General features: G+C 34.3%; 3 protein-coding genes across 5 annotated transcripts in view; 1 reads left to right on the top strand and 2 right to left on the bottom strand.

Moving 5' to 3' along the window:
• st6galnac1.2 (ST6 (alpha-N-acetyl-neuraminyl-2,3-beta-galactosyl-1,3)-N-acetylgalactosaminide alpha-2,6-sialyltransferase 1, tandem duplicate 2) overlaps positions 1-18767 on the bottom strand; it is a 30029-nt gene extending 11262 nt beyond the window's left edge. The window contains exons 1-3 of one of the 2 annotated variants that reach the window (XM_048170624.1): positions 18280-18767; positions 18104-18134; positions 16665-16761 (exon numbers count right to left, since the gene is read on the bottom strand). In XM_048170624.1, coding sequence (XP_048026581.1) covers positions 16665-16761; positions 18104-18134; positions 18280-18540 — 389 coding nt within the window. In that variant the 5' untranslated portion in view covers positions 18541-18767. Of the gene's footprint in view, positions 1-16664; positions 16762-18001; positions 18135-18279 lie in introns of both variants that reach the window. The other variant, XM_048170623.1, reaches the window with a different exon arrangement.
• Positions 4111-9190, bottom strand: st6galnac1.1 (ST6 (alpha-N-acetyl-neuraminyl-2,3-beta-galactosyl-1,3)-N-acetylgalactosaminide alpha-2,6-sialyltransferase 1, tandem duplicate 1). The gene is given in 10 exon segments (XM_048170627.1): positions 4111-4763; positions 4765-4806; positions 4984-5083; positions 5179-5262; positions 5486-5586; positions 6357-6495; positions 6624-6792; positions 8469-8631; positions 8711-8909; positions 9056-9190. Coding segments are annotated over 10 exon segments (1224 nt in total). The 5' UTR covers positions 9151-9190; the 3' UTR covers positions 4111-4631.
• Positions 18768-19402: 635 nt separating the features above from the next.
• On the top strand, positions 19403-20625 carry LOC125255411 (gastric inhibitory polypeptide-like). 2 transcript variants are annotated; one of them, XM_048170629.1, is made up of 5 exons: positions 19404-19644; positions 19740-19827; positions 20073-20207; positions 20293-20388; positions 20461-20625. In XM_048170629.1, the coding sequence occupies exons 2-5, from the start codon at positions 19745-19747 to the stop codon at positions 20468-20470; spliced, it is 324 nt and encodes a 107-aa protein (XP_048026586.1). In that variant the 5' UTR covers positions 19404-19644; positions 19740-19744; the 3' UTR covers positions 20471-20625. The 2 variants fall into 2 exon arrangements, with proteins under 2 accessions (XP_048026585.1, XP_048026586.1); XM_048170628.1 differs by having other exon boundaries at positions 19403-19827.
• The last annotated feature ends 502 nt before the right edge of the window (positions 20626-21127 follow it).

Genomic DNA, 21127 nt, shown 5'->3' with positions numbered 1-21127 from the left:
TTATTCTACTTTCTCTGGCTCTGTTTACACCCGGTATTAAGACATACAGTCTATGATTAAGATGCGTTTTGGTCGATCGGATCATAAGTAGGCCTAGACTAGGGAGACACATACCTGTTTTCACCTGGTAATTTAATCCATCTTTTTTTTCCACTTTCAACTTCTGTCCTGATTTCGGGGAGGGTCTATGGGCGGCAGAGGTGTAAAGAGTACCTAAAAACCTTACTTAAGTAATCAAGTTGCATCAAAAATGACTCCACTACAAGTTACAAGTAACCAATTCTAATACAACTTGAGTAAAAGTCTTTAAAGTGAGTCCTACCAGTCCGGTCTGAAATAGTCCGAATATAAACACTTATTATAAGTGTACCATAATGATTCAGGATAAGACAAAAACACGGTTTGGAAAATGGATTCATGTTGTATATTCTCATTATATAATTTTTGTACATTTTTAACACAAAAAAAGTTGCGGACTGGAGCTTTAAGTATTTGATTTTAACAGTACTTAAGTACTTTACTCATGCTGAATGTAGGCTCAGAGATGCACTAGTCCTGAGAGACTGCAAGTGAAAATAAGAAACAATTGATTTGTAAGATGAGGAATCAAGTTTATTTTCTAAAATCAAAATAAAACTGAACACCTTAATATTGCAATAAATCAAGGTCGACACAACAACCTTTTAAACGTCTACAAAATCCATGTTGAGTAACTCTCAAGTCTCAGTTAAGCTCAAGTGGCCATAAGTAAACCAATAACAGTCAAAACGGTCTTGTCAATATTGCGGATAAATAAAACAATGTTAAGTAAAATTAAGTAGTCAAAGTCTACTGTATGTGCTGTTTTGAGCCTCATCACCAACTGCAGTCAATTCCTCATCTGATAAATCAAACATCTGCGATCAGAAACTACCTGATAATGCACTCACATTCACATAAAGTATCCTTGTTGACAAATTTTGGGGGAGTAAAGGCAAAATGCACAAGATATAGTACCTTGAAAAAGCTGCAGAAAAAAAGTTAGCCGCCATGAAAAATGTAATTTGTAATTGCATTACTCATCACAAATGTAGTGGAGTAAAAAGTACATTTACTTGCTCAAAAATTTAGTCAAGTAGAGACTAAAAGTTGCTAAAATCTTTGATACTCAGTACAACTACAAAGTATCCAAAAAGATACTTAAGTACAGTAACTAATTACATTTACTCAAGTACTTTACACCTCTGATGGGCAGGTAAATGTATGGGTTTATTTTTTTCAGATATGGACAAAATAAGCACGTGCGGCAGTTTCGTTTCTGTTCTGACAGCTGCAAGACCACGCAATGCTCTTAATTCCTGTTAGAAATCAGGAATGGTTAGAAAACAATTTAATTGCCATCAGCTGCAACTAGTTGTGAGCTTGCCTGAGATGGAGCAGTGTATAAATTGAGCACTGCGGAATAGGGCTGGGCGGTGGTATGTAAATATTTATTCACTATTGACACTTCAGAGTGATAAAATGCATTAAAGAGTTAAAAAGAGTTATAAGCAATTTATCCTGAATAGGACCTCAGTGCGGTGCTCGTGCTGACTGGCACAATGCCAAAGTGCGCACACAGAAAGCTGCCTCTCATAAGAGGATTGCAAATTTGGGACATGTTACATGTTAAAAAGTGTTATTAAGCACAATAAGCATTGAAAAAAATCTCTGACTGCGTAAGCGTTTGCACAAAAAGCCGCCTCTTTCAGCATGCAATGCGAATTTACCATATACATGGAACTTTCTTGAGAACTTCTGCAATAATATAAGCCAGCTGGATAACTTCCAGTGAAATGTCACTTCATCTTCAATGTCCTGAGGTAGCTATAACAGCTTCAGTATTGTAATATTGATTGTCACATTTTTCCAGGCCTAGTGTTAATTTAGTCAAACGTAAGACGACATTAAAAAAGGCGTGATTCAGTGTTCCTTGGCAAAATTCAATTCGACCATCAGTTTTAACACCTTCATGTGGTAAAAAAGTGTCAGCACACTGTATGTTAAAGATTTATTGTGCACTTTAGTTAGATTCATTGAATAAAATATGAGTTTTCACAAGTGTGCAAAAATCATTGAGCTTACGCTGGTCTGAGAGCTCGGTGCTTGCTTTCTGTGTTCATTCACAAGAAGTTTTGTGAGTACTTCATACTTCAACTTGACAAAGTGTATTTTTAAACTTAGTGATTTGTATAATGTTTAATATTTATTCAAAAGCAAAGTGAGTGAAAACTGCTGGTTTTATAGTGGTATTAATGTAATTTATTTTAAAATAAAAGTGTTTTTCTATCAAATGTTGGATTTCTTACATCTTGAAACGTTCAATTTTACAAATGATTTCTGAAGGATGAACAAAAAATATTTTTGGTCATCACATTAAAAATAACATTTGAAGTGCTGTAAAAATGTTGCATGTGCCTGTCTAATTACAGACACCACATTTCTAATTTGAACATTCCCTTTAGCTTCATCTTTATTGCAATCAATAAAACTGGTTTATTGGCAAATTAGGCAAGTGTGATATCTGCATTAAAATATAAATACTTTTGTGTCGATGTCCATAGAGTACGAAATGACAACTAACAGGTCCTAAGTATTTCTTTGTCTGTAAGATCTGCTTCGTCTGTATATGATTTTAAAAAGAAGTTACAGTCTTATCTTCTTAGATAACTTAGATAACTTTTCATTCATTATAACTCTTGATTTCTTCAATTTAGTGATGACTTTTTATTACAACTGTCTTTTATTTTATTCTTTTCTCTGTATAGCACAGTGGTAAACTTTTGTTGTGTTTATTTGTGCTTTATAAATAAATGAAATGAAATGAAACAGTTCACCAGAAATGCCCAAGCTGGCTTAACCTGAACCAGGAAGTAACCATGCATATGTTCAATTCAGTTCTCTTTCACATCTTTTTGTTCTTGAATGGTCGAATACACACGCAATTATGCCAAAATAACCATTGTGCGGAGTATTCATGTAAACACGACCGGATATGTCTCAAGTGAAAGTAAACAGTTGGGAGTAAACCGGATGTGTATCAGTATAATGGATCCGTGCATTTGGTCTTAAAGTGACAGCAGCCTAATATACACACCTGCTGCTCTGTTATTGATTTGAATCAAATAAAAGAGAAAATAACTTACTGCTCTTGACTGAATAACTTTTTTTTAGCTTTAATAAGAGTAAATTGATATTAAACGCACATGCTTGCTTGACGTGCGATAACCAGTTAGGTTCATTCTCGTGTTACGCAGCATGTTTGAGCTTCAGCAAGAGGTTTGTTCTCGCACATCAACCAGGTTCGGTTGACCTTCTGTTTATGTTCACTGATCAATGTTTATATGTGAATAAAAGCCTAAATTCAAACTGTTCATCATATAAAAGTGATCATGTCCCTTCAGAAAAGTTTTACTAAATCACTCAATTCATATGGATTAGTTTTACGATCTCTTTAAATGAGATTTTTGAAGCGTCAAAGTGGTAGTTGCACGGCTGTCAGATTTCATTAAAAATCTCTTCATTTGTGTTCTGAAGATGAACAAAAGCTTATGGGTTTTTAACGACACAAGGGTGAGTAAATGATGGCAGATTCTCATTTTTTGGGTGAACTAACCCTTTAAGCATGGCAGGGAAAACATAATGGTATTGGGGACGCATGTCTGCAGCAGGTGTTGAAAGGATCTAATTTGCTGGCACTCTGAAAATGGACCAATTTTTGGGAATCCTGCTGAACACAATGTAGCCAAGTATGGAGGATGTGTTTTGGATACACACCGTGCATGCAACAAAGTTGCACAGAAATACGGAGTCATGCAGAGAAAATTTTGTGATGACTGGTTTCTCTTATCCTAAAATAAACACATGGTTTGATGATGCAGTGAATTTGTATAGGCAAATTACAACTCAAGCAAACAGTAGAACACAGAAGTCTTTCACAAAAGTGTGCTACTCAGTAGTACTTTGGATAAATCAAAATGAAATCAATATTACATTAGTCTTTTTATTCTTCACTTCATGTTGTTTGATGATGCATATCACAAAACTGGAACAGATAAGGACATGGAGCTGGAGCTGTCAAATATATTAAAAAATATACTACAAATCTAGATATCAATAAATAACATACTTCTTAAAAGTTGGTCCCATGTTTGTGTATGGCTATTGGTAGACCAGTTTTTGGAAATATTAATCTATTTTGCATTTCTAAAGTAATAAAGTCATAAAAAGAGTAATGATTAATATAATATAAAATTAAGAATAAAAAATATACAGAAAAAATAGATAACATTTTTATATTGGGTATTTTATCAAATGTAATGAATAATAATAAAGATTAAACACACCCAAAGCTGGCCTATTTAAATATTTAAATGCATAAATATCAGCTTTCCCTACTTTATTAAAAGTAAACCAAAAATAAGCTTCCACTCGCAGCATTTCACAGATGTTTCATTTAGTTTCAGTCCATAGCTTTCCAAGACTTTCAAAGATTTTGTCCATCTTGCCCATGAATAACCAAGACACGGCTTCTTACAGAATCATAACTTGGAAATATGTTTTAAAATAGTGCCTGCTGACAGAACAGAGAGTTTCCTTCTGTTTTTGATGTTTTAGTGTCTTTGGAAGAGTCTAATGATTCCAGAGTCATGCAGTTTCTTCCAGGTCTTTATCTCCAGGCCATAGTCATGGTTAATATAGAAAATGACTCTGGTTTTTTTTAACTTTTCATAATAATAGTTGGAAGTACTTATGGTGGTCTTCTGTAATATATCCATAGGCATCCACCTGATGTAGAGCATAAAGCATTTTCAAGTAAAGTTCATAAAGTATTACTAATACAATGCAATTATAATGATGATAAGAACAAACGAAAGAATGTACTTTACAGTATTTAAAGAGCTACAAACAGCTTGATATTCAAGAATAAGCTGAAGTAATAGAAAAAAATATATATTTACTTACAATATCACATGTGTGCATAGCCAAGAACAAAGCAAACGCTCCATTGGTCGGTCGGAATAGCGCCCAGTGAATGCCCTGCAATTGTTTGGATGGCATGAATCTATTAAAAAATAAAAGAGGTCATTCAAAAGAGATAGATCATACTTAGGTTGTTCTATGACCAAACAAATTAGTCCCTGTAAACAGAAATGTTACCTGTTGCGAACATATCGAAGAAAATCCGGGTGAAGAACATAAAATCTACTCTCGTTAAAATGACCATTGAAAAATTTCAGTGGACTGCGGAAGAATAAATGCAAATGTTGGTTTTTAAACAAATCAAGAACACACTGATAAATATTTACCACTTATCATGATAAACATAATAAGGTTTAAGACTATTTATTTATATACTCTCTGGAATTCTGATCGGCCAGTCGACTGTGGTGAAAATGTACTCAAAGGACGTCTGTATTAATATTACTGTGTTCATCTTGCTTACTGGCAGAGCTGGATACTTTACCTCACACCTTTGTATGACCCATTGGCTACTTTTCCCTGCAAAAGGCCTTGGAGCCAATCAAAGTCCCTCATGCCCTCAGGGATCATTACATATTTGATACCCTGTTGAATAACACCAGAGCGTCACTTCACTTTGCAATACATTTTCAGATTTTATAGAATGATTTCACTTAGAGATTTAATCAGACACAATAGATATAATACAACAATAGAATCACACACACACATTACCGTTGTGTAATACACTACTATTATATACAATATATATACTACCGTTCAGTAAGTTTTTTTTTTTTTTTTTTTTTTTTTACCAAATTAATACTTTTATTCAGCAAGGATACATTAGATTGATCAAAAGTGACAGTAAAAACATGTTAGAAAATATTTCTATTCAGATAAATGCTCTTCAATTGAACTTTCTATTCATCAAAGAATCCTGAAAAAAAAAAATCTACCACGGTTTCCACAAAAATGTTGAGCAGAACAACTGTTGTCAACAGTGATGATGATTTCTGAAGGATCATTGTAGACTGGAGTTCTGACTATCATTGTAGTCAGTCATTCTGAAGACTGGAGTAATGGATGCTGGAAATTCAGCTTTTTCCATCACGGCAATAAATTACATTTTCATACATATTAAAATAGAAATGTAATAGATGTAATAATATTTCACAATATTACAGTTTTTACTGTATTTTTGTTCAAATAAATGCTGCTTTGGTGAGCAGAAGAGGCTTCTTTCAATAATCAAACATTTGAACACTGAAAAAACATGGAGCTTCTATAAATAATTCTCAATGAAGAAGTGAAGTTATATGCAAATTACAGTGCATACATTTTTTTTTTTAGAATTCAGTGTAGAAAATACTGACCTCATCTTGTGGAATATTGTTAAAGCCATACTTTTTTAATGCATGTATGTTGGAATGTAAGGAAAAAGCTGTATGTACATAGACTGATGTTCTTTTTCCAACATCCTCCTCGTAACCTTGAGTAACAGCCCCATTTACTCTGTTTAAGAATATATTAGAATACACAGTCATGATCTCAGAACTTTTTTTTTCTGTAGTGCATTAATAACTTTTTCATTCAAGACATTTTTCACAAAGCTAATTTTATTTGAAAAGTTTCACGCTTACCGAAAAACATAATCATGGGAGTCTATCTCTTTGCCCATCTTTGAGTCATTGAGAATGCCACCACACCCCACAACAGCACAGCGGATACAGCCATCCTTTGAACCTTCAGGCACAGGCAGTAATATTGAAGACTTGGGCTTTGGTATCAAATCCACTGCTCTTTTTACGTCTTCATTGAAAGAAAAAAACAAATCCATGTACGTAAAGGAATGCAAAGTGCGGAAAAACATACATATTGGGGCATCCAAATTCATCCAAGCTTAAAGGGATAGTTCACCCAAAAATGAAAATTTGATGTTTATCTGCTTACCCCCAGGGCATCCAAGATGTGGGTGACTTTGTTTCTTCAGTAGAACACAAATGATGATTTTTAACTTCAACCGTTGCTGTCTGTCAGTTGTATATCATTTCGTGTCTTAGGACGTCAGTGTGTCGTCACGAGCCCCAGGGTTTCATTTGGATTTGTCTGTGCATGTTTTTTTGACTCTTATAGATGGAATTCCTATTAACATGCATTATACGACTGACAGACGGCAACAGTCGAAGTTAAAAATCATAATTTGTGTTCTACTGAAGAAACAAAGTCACCTACATCTTGGATGCCCTGGGGGTAAGCAGATAAACATCAAATTTTCACTTTTGGGTGAACTATCCCTTTAAAGAAATATTTTAAGATTGCCAGTTAAGCTCAAACAACCGTATTTGTGGCATAATGATGATTACTACAAACAAACATTTTTGCTTTAATTCAAAAATTGAGAATACAGACTTAAAGTAAATGGGGACTATCTTTAGAGGATTTAGAAAAATGCGAAGCTTAAGATTTTATACAGACACTTACATTAATTCTACTGTTAAAAACTGAACTGTAAAAATGTTCTCATTTTTTACAGTTGTTTTAGGGTTTACTTTGTTAAAATTGGATGTAACATTACATATGAAAAGTAGGCTAAATCAGTAAATTTTTCACACTAAACTGAACACACCATATTGTTTATGTCTTGCAGTTGTAGGACGCCATAATGAATTAAACATGGATGAAATTGAGGCTCTGTGAGGGATAAACTTAATGTTACATTCTTTACAACGACAAGCACTGTATAAAGGTTCTGGATCATGACATTTTCACAACTTGCAACTTTTAAGACTTTTAAGATGCCTCAGAGCTTCGTTTTCATTCCTTCATTTCAAATAAATATGGCGCTACCCTGACTATCTACTGAAACGGAGTATTTTAGTTATGTGACTGACCCTATTTAATACCAGTGTAAATATCCAGACTTTACTTTTTTTAAAGTTGACATGAAACGGAAATTGCAAGCCTTTTCTTCCCTTGCAGCTTATATCTGCTTGAAACGGCTTCTCAAACAAGAAAAAAATGTAGGACGAGATCCCACTTGAGATGATCATGTGAGTTACCTCTCCCTGTAGATGTAAGGGAAGTTATTCTGATTAAAGATTATGAGGGCACATCAATTTTGAAATAATAATAAGAATAATAATTATGTGCATGGATAAATTATTTATAATAGGCTAAACACTTCAATACCTAGGCTATTCCATAAAAAATTAAGAATTTCCAATTTTGATTTCACAGTCTTTTTAAAAGAAAAGACAGGGCAAGTGGTAATTAACATTATGCTGTTGATTCAAGCTTAACCTATATTGAACACAAAATTCTTTGAATAAAGCAAGAGAGATCAGTTTACATTATTTACAATGCATTAAATAGTCCAAGGACACAGAAGAAGCAATAACCTACAACACGCCTTTCTCAAACATGTGTGCCAGACATTTTACAAACCCATATAACTTGGAAATCTGTCATGAAAATAATTTGATCACCATTGTAATTGTACTCCATGAAGCCAAAAGGATTGTTGAAGTGTGCTAATCGATTCCATTCTGTTATGTTGAGATGACCTTTGTACAGCCACAGTTGAATGTCTGGAAGGACAGCTTCCTTGAACTCGTGATCCTCTGTGGTTTGAAAGGACTTTGGACAGGTCTACGGAAAAGGTGATTTTTCAAAGGATCAAAACGACTGCACCGTGACGTGAGAATAGTATTGGAAAAGGAGCACTTACAGGTTTTCTTGGTTGACTGTCTCGCATATAAACATCTTCGAAATCCCACACTGGCAGTTTCGTAAAATTTTTCTTATAGAGAACCGGAATAGGTGTTATGTTGAGTTCTCGCTCAGTGGGGTGAACGGGTTTTTCAGTTTTGTACAAACTAATATTTCCATGTGGTGATAAAATCAGTGCAGAAATGATGATGGTTTTGCTAATTAGGAGGAAAATGTAAATCAGGTACAAACTTTTTGTGGTAATCCAGACAGACAATATTAATACCAAGTCATTAGAATGTCATAATGTCATAATTAGAATATTTTCAAAAGATTTACTTAGTCAATACATTTATTTTCTTACCTGTAAAAGTGTTCAGAGAGATTCATCCAAAGTACTAGATAGAGCAGCGCGCAAAGAGTCAGAATGAGACTGACAACACCCCAGGCTTTCTGCATATTTCATGGGCAATTTCCACTCATCTTATCAGCCTGGCCACTGAGTGAAAGATTTCACCTGTAACACTGTTTTATAATCTACCTATTGAAATTCATGACATCATCAAACCATGTTTGTTTCTGGATTATAGTCCGCCTATCCATATGAATAACATTATCACCATGGCCAGCACAGGTCTATGAGCAGTGTTAAAAAATAAAACTATAAATAAATATTACAAATATACAATAAAGCAAAAAGTGTTTTTATTTATAAAAACAAAAATAATTTGCATATTAATTTGTCAATTTTGCATAACTTAAGCACAGTGTCACTTTGTAAGATGGACGGCTAGAGTAAGTAATTCTACCCGATTTAACATTTTATTTCAGCTCACACTGTATATATTTAATATGGATTTGGTTTGAACTGACATGCACTATACCTATAAAGTGAAGCTAAAGAATCAAAATCATAAAAAAAACCCTACTATTAAACTTCCAGACTTTTTCAATTCTTCATCACTTATTTTATGTACACTATTATATGAATGACCAATAAATAAATATATACATAAAACCTTTTTTTAATATTTGGAATATTTTCAAATATTCCAGTGAATAGGTTCACTAAAGTCGGTGGCTTCAATCAATCTGATCTAATAAAATCATTTGTGAATTATTTGTGACAGCTATTAACTTGAACACTTGCATAAAAAGTATTTAAATCTATAAAGATGGCGAGGAGCTTAACCAAATCCACATAAACTACAGACATCCCGGTGCGTCTCTCAGTACAGTCTTTTGAGCTGATCTGTCAAATAGAAGTAGAGTTTAAGCTGTTCCTGTAAATCACTCTCTGTCACCTCACCGAACGTGTCTTGTTTGTCTCTGAGCAGCTGGAAGATGGCAGCCAATTGCTCCCGCTGAACCCTGAAACAGTACACATACACTTCAGAAAATGTGTATCGCAGATATTTAGTACATTCATACTGTATATACAGTCAGCGTTGGGGAAAGTTACTTCTATTAGTAATACATTACAATATTGCATTACTCCCTAAAAAAGTAACTAATAGCATTAGGATACCTTTTATGGAAGGTGATGTGTTACGTTTCTTTTGCAATACTTTTTCTCACCTGGGTTGGGCTTGCTTGTTTGTATTTAATATTTTAAAAAAAAATCAAAAGTTCTATTTTTTGGCAAATGTAAAGGCCCTTTTACACTAAAAGTGAAATGAATAAGCCTCATGTGAAGGAAATAAAAATTCACTCCTGTACTGTAGAGGGCATAGTTCAAACAAACAGCAGTGCTGCCATTATAGATTGCAAAAGAATAGGACCCAGGAGAAGAAAGTTCAACACTTTATCTTAAAAACAAATGAGATGTTTAATTCACTAAAGTCATTTTTGCTTATTTGTATGGTTGAATTGGATCATTGAAGGTCAGCAGCAAAGACATTGGTTAAACAGTTAGTTCACCTCAAAATGAAAATTCTGTCATTAATCTCTCACCCTCATGTCGTTCTAAAGCTGTAAGACTTTCGTTCATCTTCGGAACACAAATTAAGATCTTTTTAACAAAATCTGAGAAATGTCTGTCCCTCCATTGACTGCCTTTGTAAGCTACCACTTTGACGCTTCTAAAAGAATGTTCTGAGCATTATTCAGGTTGAGCTACTGCTTATGTTCACTTATAAATGTTTACATGCGAGTAAAAGCCTAAATTGAATCTTTTTATCATAAAAACCGATCGAGTCAGAAAATTTGGACTAAACCGCTCGATTCAAATGGATTAGTTTTCTGATCTCTTTATTAACTTTTTGAAGCATCAAAGTGGTATTTGCAAAGGCAGTCAATGGAGGGACAGAAAGGACGAACGAAAAATTAACGAAAGTCTTACGACTTTGGAACGACATGACATAATGACATAATTTTCATTTTGGGGTGAACTATCCATTTAATAATGTGAGATTACATACATAAAGTATATTTGTATTATTTTACATGGACAGGAGAGGTGTCTGTCTATAAATGGAAAAACAAAGTAACTTGGGATACTTATTTGAAAAAGTAACTCAAGATACTTTACTGTACATTTAAAAGCAATGCATTAATCGTTACTTGGAAAAGTAATCTGATTACGTAACTCATGTTACTTGTAATGCGTTACCCCAACACTGCCTACAGCCGCGTGCAAAATATTAACAAAATAAGAGGACTCATAAAAATTGCATGTTTTTTTATGCAGCACTGCCCTGAATAAGCTATATTATATAGCAATTTTTAGAATCCCTCTTATTTTGGAGATTTTGCAATGTGTATGTTAATGTATGATCACAATTGTATATTAATTATGTTAGATCTGCAAAGCAGCATCATCTGGAGAGCTTATAGCCTTTTTAACATATATTTATCCTAATCAAATAATAAATGATGTTAATCTGTCATGTGCTTATCCGGGTCTAAAGGAACAATGGGCAAACAATTCATCCTAACAGTTGCAAGCACACCTTTGTAAATATTTGCTCCTCTAGTGTAAATGAGTCTGGACTTATAGTCAGGGTAAACATTAATCTTAAAAATAAGGCACAGGCATGAATTCAAAAATTCAAAAAGAATTTAATTAAAAAGTTCAAAGTTCAAATTAATTTGTTCACTAACACTTTAAATAGGACATTCATTAAAGTGATTAGCAAGACTTAGTAGCTAAGTAATAAACTGCATTTGTAAATACTTAGTAAATCTACAAATACTGTCTTAAAGAGATCATTCACCCAAAATTGAAAATTCTGTCATTATTTACTCACCCTCAAGTTGTTGTAAAACTGCATGAAGTTTTTTCTTCTGTTGAACATAAAGAGAGATATTTTTAAAGAATGTGGGTAACCAAATAATTGCTGGTTGACTTGTTGCCCACTGACTTCCATAGTACAGGGGGAAAAAATACTATGGAAGTCAATGTAGTCCTGCTTGGTTACCCACATGCTTCAAAATATATATATATATATATATATATATATATATATATATATATTTTTTTTGTATTCAGCACAAGAAATAAATGAATAAAAGTTTGGAACAACTTGAGGGTAAATAAATTGTGACAGAATTTTCATTTTTGGGGTAAACTATCCCTTCAAGTAGGGCAAATAAATTCATACGATGAAAGTAGTAATTTGTGGCCCTTCACATTTAATGTGGTTTAAATGTGGCCCTCTTGGCCTCTGAACTTGAGTACCCCTGCTCTACTCTGTACTAGTGAATTTATCTAACATGACCACTGAGGTGTGTTAAAGTGTATGATGTTCAAACAGAAAATGTCTCTGATTACCATTGAGCCATAATTCATAAAGGCATATTTGCTGACAAAGTTTATTTAAGAACAGTTTTTTGTTGGTTATGGGTGGAGTTAAAACAGAAAAATTGTTTGCATGGGTCATACATAATATCAAGATGTATCTTCATAGATATATATGAAGAACTATATATGCAAAGTAGAAAGTAAACAGGGGTAAGACTTTAGTGTATTATAAATATAATAAATTGTAATACACATGTATATTATAATGATATATGTTTAAATTTCAAATTCATAAAATGTGAATTAAATGTTTTTTTAAATTATTAAAATTCTGAGACCCTTGTCAACAGAAAACTTTTACTGCATCTGGTATTAAGACAGAGAATTGAGTGTGAACACACACTATCATTCAAAAATATAGGGTCAGTAATATTTTTTTTTTTTAAAGAAATTCATTATTTTATTTAGCAGTGTGATGCACTGAAATTGATCAAATTTGACAGCAAAGACATTCTAATTCTACAAAAGATTTCTATTTAGAATAAAAGCTCTTAAAATTCTGAAAATAAAAAAAAAAACTCATGATTTCCACAAAAACAATTAAGCAGCACAACTCTTTTCAAAACTGACAATATTAAATGTTTCTTGAGCACCAAATCAGCATATAAGAAAGATTTAAGAAGGATCATGTGACATGGAAGACTGGAATAATGGCTGCTGGAAACGTCAGCATTAATAAATTACATTTTAAAATATATTAAAATAGAAAAAAATTGTAATAATATTTCATAATATTTCTGTTTTTACTATATTTTTGATCCAAATAAATGCAGCCTTGATGAACATGAGACTTATTTCAAAAACATCAAAAAATCAACCCCAAACTTCTGAATGGTGGTGTATGTTGTGGGCAAAAGCCAAGTCCTAGGGTGCTTTCACACCTGCCTCATTTAGTTCGGTTGAATCGTACCAGAGTTCGTTTCCCCCTTTGGTGCGGTTCGTTTGGGCAGGTGTGACAGCAGCAATCGCACTCGGGTGCGCACCAAAAGCGGACCAAACAAGCGTACCGAGACCTGCTTGAAGAGGTGGTCTCGGTACGCTTTCAAACGAACTCTGGAGCGGTTCGCTTGAGATGTGAAAGCAATCCGACCCAGTTAACGGACCAACGAACCAAATGATGTCATAATTCATAACGGGAAATTTGATATAAAAAGCGGTAGTGTCTGATTCTGTGAGTGAGCACATTATTTACCATAGCTGAAAACCAACGAGCGCCTCTGTTGTGTATTTGCACTTCTCCGTGCGAGAATGCTGTCCCGACAAAGCCTTTCCCCGCTCTGCTTCATTATAAAATGTATATGGTCTCTCTCGACACACTGACAACAGTTCGCCTACTACTAGACAGCGCTGGGAAACCAGAGACGGACCGAGAGAGAAAGAGAGAGAGGGCGTTTGAATTTGCCGCAGCATTAATATATGTAGTATAATTTAAAAGCGGGAAAGACGGCTACATTTATAAAGTGTTTGCGTGTGTCTCGACAGTTACAAATAAAGCCACAATAAACTCATGGAGCGAACTTGTCAATCATTATTTTGATGGATGACGCAGAGAAAATTCTGACCAATAAGAGGACAGTTTTACTCGCATGTGACTTGCCTAACGCATTTTGGTACGCTTTGAAATGTTGCTATGTGAAAGCGAACCGAACCAAGAAAAAAAAGCAACACTGTAACAAATTTAGTCCCTGTTTCGGAAAAAAACAAGCGATCCATAGGTGTGAAAACACCCCTAAACTAAACTCCTGATACCAATAAATGTTCTGAATGGCCTCCAGCACTTGAACAAGACAGCATAACTGTGCAGATATACAGTACTAACACACTCCGCAAAGTGCATTAAAATCATGTAATGCGCACCTAGCTGTGGATTATCCTTCTTATACACTATGGTTATCTGCCAACACTGACAAGTTAAACCTGTCATTGATGTTTCCAGTGCAAAATTTGACAGGAAGTGTAAAAAATGATGGCTATTTTCATCAGTTAAAGGATTAGTTCACTTTTAAATGAAAGTTACCCCAAGCTTTACTTACCTTCAAGTCATGTATATGACTTTCTTCATTCTGATGAACACAATCAGAGTTATATTAAAGGTCCCGTTCTTCGTGATCCCATGTTTCAAACTTTAGTTAGTGTGTAATGTTGTTGTTATAGTATAAATAAAATCTGTAAAATGTTAAAGCTCAAAGTTCAATGCCAAGCGAGATATTTTATTTAACAGAAGTTGCCTACATCGAACGGCCAGTTTGGACTACATCCCTCTACTTCCTTCTTTAATGACATCACTAAAACAGTTTTTTGACTAACCTCCGCCCACAGGAATACACAAAAAAGGGGGGCGTGGTCTTGTTGCGCTCCCACGGAGAAGAGCAAGAGTTGCGTTTGTAGAGTGTGTTTGTCGCCATGTTGTCGAAACGCTGTTATTTTCATCCCGCAGTCCAATCACCTTTGTTTGGCCTTCCCAGGGACACTGTACTTAGAGCTTAATGGTTACAATTTATGTTTAACTCGGTTCCCGAAAATTATAATTGTGGTATCCTTACTGCAATAGTTAATGTTGGACTGCAGTGCACATAATGGCCACAAGAGGGGACTATGCTTATGTATATGGCTGTTTTCCGTATGAGGTACTCTTCTGAGTGAGTGTTAACGTTGTACATTTTCTGTCGCTGCTTGTGGAGATTAAAGAGTTCAGTCTCTCGGGAATTATTGTCTTTTGTGTTCATTCGGCACGACACCACAATAATCCACATGTAAAACTATGTGCAGCACACGTTATGGTAAGAGGCGTGACCTTTCCGGGCACGGTGCGCTCAGAGCTGTCGAATCACAACACAGGAACCGCTGGCACAATCAGAACTCGTTACGTATTTCTGAAGAAGGGACTTCATAGAACAAGGAAGTCATCAGCCAATTTTTATGACAGTGGAAACAGCGGTATACAGATAAGTAAATTATGTGAAAAATACTGTGTTTTTTTACACGCGAAACATGAACACATGTTATATTGCACACTATAAACACAATCAAAGCTTCAAAAAACCACGAAAAACGGGACCTTTAATAAATATCCTGATGCATCTGAGCTTTATTATGGCAGTGAACGAGACCAACGAGTATGAGCTGAAGAAAGTGCATCCATCATAAACGTGAATCCATATTTATATCCATATTTAACAAGTTACGAACAAAAATATCTAGCTTCCTGCAAGACCGCCTTCCGTATTCAACATACGAAGAAAGTGTAAAACTCTCGCAGATCAAAAAGCTTACACTACATCCTACTCCAATTAAAGTAATTTTCATTTGAAAGTGAACTAATCCTTTAAGGCTTGATAGATCTAGCATTTTGCACACTTTAAATAAGACACAGTAGTAGAGTAAGATTTAATGAATAATAATAATTAGTTACATTTATAAAGCATTTTTCTCTGCATTTATATCGCTTTACATATGGAAGGGGGAATTTCCTCAACCACCACCAATGTGCAGCATCCACCTGGATGTGATGGCAGCCATATTGCGCCAGAAAGCCCACCACACACCATTGGTGGAGAGGAAACAGAGTGATGAAGCCAATCAGTATATGGGGATTGATTAGGAGGCCATGATGATGAACAGAGAACAAATAGGTAAATTTGGCCTAGGATGCCGGAGTTGCACCCCTTACTCTTTTTCGAATGACATCCTGGGATTTTTTATGGCCACAGAGAGTCAGGACCTTGGTATAATGTCTCATCCGAAGGATGGTGCTTTTTGACAGTATAGTGTCCCCATCACTATACGGGGGCCTTAAGACCCACACAGACCACAGGGTGAGCATTAACTGCCTATGTGTAGCATCTCTCTTTACTAAGAAATGAAGCTGTGAGTTTAATTACTTAAAAACAGTGACATTACCACCTCCTTGCTGATAAATATAATGTAGGGATTTAGTAGCAAATGTATTGTATTGATAAGTCGCAAGGCAGTGTTGAAAAGTTTCCACGCTTCTGAATGTTTCTGTGTTGGCGCAGCACAATCTCCAATCCCTGTGCTTAAACTGACTGGAACTACCCACGCATTAGAAGGTCTGAATGCACACCTTCCAGCCAATCAGATTTGAGTATTCAGACAGAGCATGTTATAATATAAAACAAATAATGCTATATTTGGGGGTGGATTGAATCACCTCTGCTCTTCCTCCAATTCTTCTTTGGTCATCATCTTTTCAAGCTGGCAGGTCCTCAGCATGCCAGCCATGTACTTCAAGGGTTTATTCTCAGCATCTATTGCAGAGAGGAAGATGTCAAACCACTGCAATATGTTCAGTAAATTATTAGTAAGTACAAGTGAAAACAGCTTCCAAATACACATTTGTGGCTGCTGTAATTCCTTTAGTAACAAGATGTTTTTTTCTTTCGATCATTTTGTCTAATAATCTAATAATGTTTTCTGTTAACATCAAAGTGTGCATTTATTCTAAACATGTGACATAATGTAAGAAATTACATATAAAAGTGCTATACCGAGATCTATCCTTATAAAAAAGTATACTTTAGCATACTTTTAAAAAATGTTTTCTTACACTTAATTGCATTGTGATATCTAATATAAAATTAAAAAATAAAATTAATATGAAGTACTTTACAAGTGATTTAGTATGTTAGTCACCACATCAAAGTATGTATACTTCTTTACAGTACGATTTAATGATTTAAAATGTAATTTAGTAAACCTTTTAATTTGACATTATTACAAAGTGCACTTTTTAAGTGTACCTAAATGTGTAAAGAAACATATACTCTCTTTAAGTACATTTAAGTGGACTTATTTTTCATTAATATTATATTATCTGCAAGTACGTTTTTTAAAAATATACTTTAAGACTTGAAGTACACAAAAGTTCAGTGTGTAAATTTTAGCGGCATCTAGTGAAAACCAACACGGTGAGGCATTTACTAACCTCTTGCGAATTGCAACCAACGGGTCAGTTTGTCCGTTTAGGGCTACTGTAGAAACATGGCGACTTCCATATACCTGTGCGGTAGGCCAATCATTTACGGACCCGCGGTCAATCACTGTATGTAGTTGGATTGGCCCTCTGGCTTCTGCACGATTTATCGCACAATACAAAAAATAACATAGAAATTAAATGCCATTATTGCTTAAACACGATTCTTAGAGCGATTATGAAATTGCACCTTTAATCAATCAAAACAAAGTTTATTCAGCTGCGATTATCTTTTTGCAGCAGGGCATTTTAGTCTCTGCACAGCTTGTCAATGAAGTATGGCTCAAAATGCTAATTGTTATTTATTAATTATTAGGTTATGTGTATAATAAATTTGTATAAGTAATTTCTGTGAATACGTTTATATTCACAAATCTGAGGTTCAAAAATTGCTCAAAACCAGTCTAATATAACTTTTATGAAGCAGTAACCTACCAAGTCTTTTCTGTTTGTAATAATAAGCAATATTATAAGACAAATAAACAGGAAATTTGTAATGAGGATTATTATTATACCAGGTGACTGAACATAATCCCTCAGAGCATTCCTTATCCCAGACTCAGAAGAATCCTCCCCCAAACCAATGGTGGAGGAGTGAACTGAAGAATCAGACTTACACACTTCTTCCACATTATCTGAGTTTGAATCCTGAGGTAAAGACAGAATCAGTAAATGATTAGAGAAATATTCAAGAAATAATTTCCTTTGTGTTTTTTTTTTTTTTTTTGTATTATTATTGTCTTGTAATTTTCCATTGACTTGTAAACATTAATAAAGCAGAATAAATCCTTACCTTTACATGTTTCATAGTTTCATCTTTGGCTTTGTGGCTCTTCGCACTAGATTGCAGCTGTTGTCTGGTTTTATTACAGTGTTTGTCATGACACTGTGAGGAAGCTCCAGGATCTGGACCAGCTCTCTCCTCCACAACAGCAGTAGTTTGATGGGTGCTCTTTGACGGGCCTTTATTTCTGCCTAAAACAACTGCTGCTACTATAATTGCAAGCAGCGTAAATAGCATCGCCGGCCAAAATAGATCTGAGGTTTCATCCATCACGCCTATGGAATAACTTTCTTAGTTGATAATATCCGATTAACTATTAACTAACGCTGACGTAGGCGTTTTCTTGTCTGCTAACACGCGTATTTTAATAAATGCATACTTTGACAACATGCACCAGCGACGAATTTATCTGTTTTTAAAATCACTATACTTGACTCTATAGATAAGTCCATACAGAAATATACACTTCTTTGGAGCTTCTCACACCGGAAGTTCTTATTTCAAAATAAAAGCTTCAGAAATGTCAGTCACAAAAGCACTGAACCATTATAAAGATGGATTATTTTATTGAAGATGTTTGAACGAACTTAAATAACTTCTCATTATTTAAATCTTGGGTGTGTATAATAATAAAAATACAAAGTACAAATTTGTAACTTTAGTGTATAGTCCATAACCACACAAATTAAACCACATATGCATTTATAATACAGAATGTGTGTATGCACAGAATATATTCAAATGTACGTTCAGTCAAAATGTTATCTTTAATACATTATTTGTAAGACGATCTTGTTCGAAATATTTATAGAAGGATTCGTAGAAATAGTTATTTATTTTTGTCCGATTTTTGTCTATTTAAATCTGATAATACATTTTTACCAGTCTTTCCCTTAACAATTGCATATCCATCCCCACTACTGTTATGGCTACAGGAACATAATAACCTTTTTGGAATATATAATCTGTTTACTTTTCATTTAAGGGTTGCGTTGTACACCTCGAGTCATTAGCTTGGTACATTTCATTACATCAACAAATACTAGTCAGATTTTGTATAGCCTAATGAAAACATGTTTGCCTTTAAAAACGAATGGTTTAATGGGGTCATTTCACTATTTTCAGTTCCATGAACATGTTATTTGTCCAGTACAAACCACAAAGAGTGCAAATAGATTTGACACCTAAGACTATAAGAAAAAGCAAGCTTATCAGATTTTATGCTTATGTTTCACCTCGTTATTAATTGGTTTAATGATGTGGAAATAAGTTGTTGTTCTGCTGTTAATGTCAATCACATTGTATAAAAGACCAGTGCAGATTGCTGTAGGTGTGCACCAGTTTAAGACATTATAGGGAACAAAACCAGAAAAGGTAGGTCTAAAGACATTTGAATTCAACTATTTGTTGTCAGTGGTGGTGGATGCTTGATATCCATTTTTCTCATCTGTTTTGACGTATTAAATAAGGAAATATGAAGGCTGCAGTATTTGCGCTGGTTTTGATATGCCTTGGCAGTTCGTTGTCATGTGCAGAATCCCGGCCTGTTGATAGCAGGTAAGATAATAATTAGGCACCATCAAATCATTTTCAAATAATACATTTACATATGTTTGTTATATAAAATGTGGCAACACTTTAAACTTAGTTCAAATTAACTTATTCATTTTAGTTCATGTTGATTTCAACATTTACTAGGCTATTATTAAAATCAAAAACCTTATTGTAAAGTGTCAAGACATTTGAAAGAGAAGATTGTTTTGTTTGTATGCTTTATATTTCTTTTCAAATATCTTTTACAGCTCAAATGACATCCAGAAGTTTAGCCGTCGTTATGCTGAATCAACCATTGCGAGTGACATCAGCAAAATTGTGGACTCGATGGTTCAGAAAAACTTTGTAAACTATCTGCTCAATCAGAGAGAGAAGAAGAGCGAGTAAGTTTGGGGAAATGGACAGTATGTATGTTACATATTCAGGTTACATAAAGTAACAGGCAGCATCTGATGCTCATTTCTACAGACCAACTATGGCAGATGATTCAGACAACCACATCTTCAATGACCTGCTGAAAAAACAGTTCATGATGTGGGTTCAGAGTAAAGCCGATGCATTCAAGTAAGTTGCCTTCTGGAAGTGTAAATAATCATGATTTACCATCATGTAAACTGTTTTATTGGTGACCTGCAGGAATCAATGAAGCTGAACAGGATGCACCTCTTAAAGCGCCTTTGGAGAACAGACCGAATTTGAAGGGCAAATGAGTCTACTACCAGAATCTTTCACAGCTGAATATCTTGTCATGTATCTCCAAATGAAAACCTGTTAATTAAAAATAAATTGCTTTCAAAATCATCAAATATCATTTGTGATTTTTTAGCATTAGAAAAAATGCTGTAGAGCCGTTCGCTCATGATGTTAGGCCCACACAGGCGTCATTTGGGAAACCTTTTTTTTTTTTTTTTTTTTTTGTCTTTATGTCAGAATTGATTCTGTCCTCACCTCTTATTGAAAGTAAATATTTAGGTATTTATGCTTACAGCACAGAGATAAATCATCTCCAATCCCATACTCTTCATAATTTAATTCATATAAGTAACACAAAACACATTTGCACCATCCAGAACATCAGGGGCCTGATGTATAAACCTTGCCATGCATTCATTTGGGATTTAAAAAAAAAAAAAAAAAAAATGGTGTAAATCAGGTAGCTAACTAAAATTAAAACCATAAAAAAATTCTGTTACTTGAAATAAAATAAACACTAACTATAAAATATAAAAAATAATCCTATTTTTAGTTGCCAAAGTAACATTTCTCATTTTCATTTAGTTTAACTTTAACTAAGTTTATAAAA

Source organism: Megalobrama amblycephala, linkage group LG20 (genome assembly GCF_018812025.1).
Source record: "Megalobrama amblycephala isolate DHTTF-2021 linkage group LG20, ASM1881202v1, whole genome shotgun sequence".
Classification (NCBI taxonomy): Eukaryota; Metazoa; Chordata; class Actinopteri; order Cypriniformes; family Xenocyprididae; genus Megalobrama; species Megalobrama amblycephala.
Note: the sequence above shows the minus strand (reverse complement) of the source record. Positions and strands in the feature narration are given on the sequence as shown.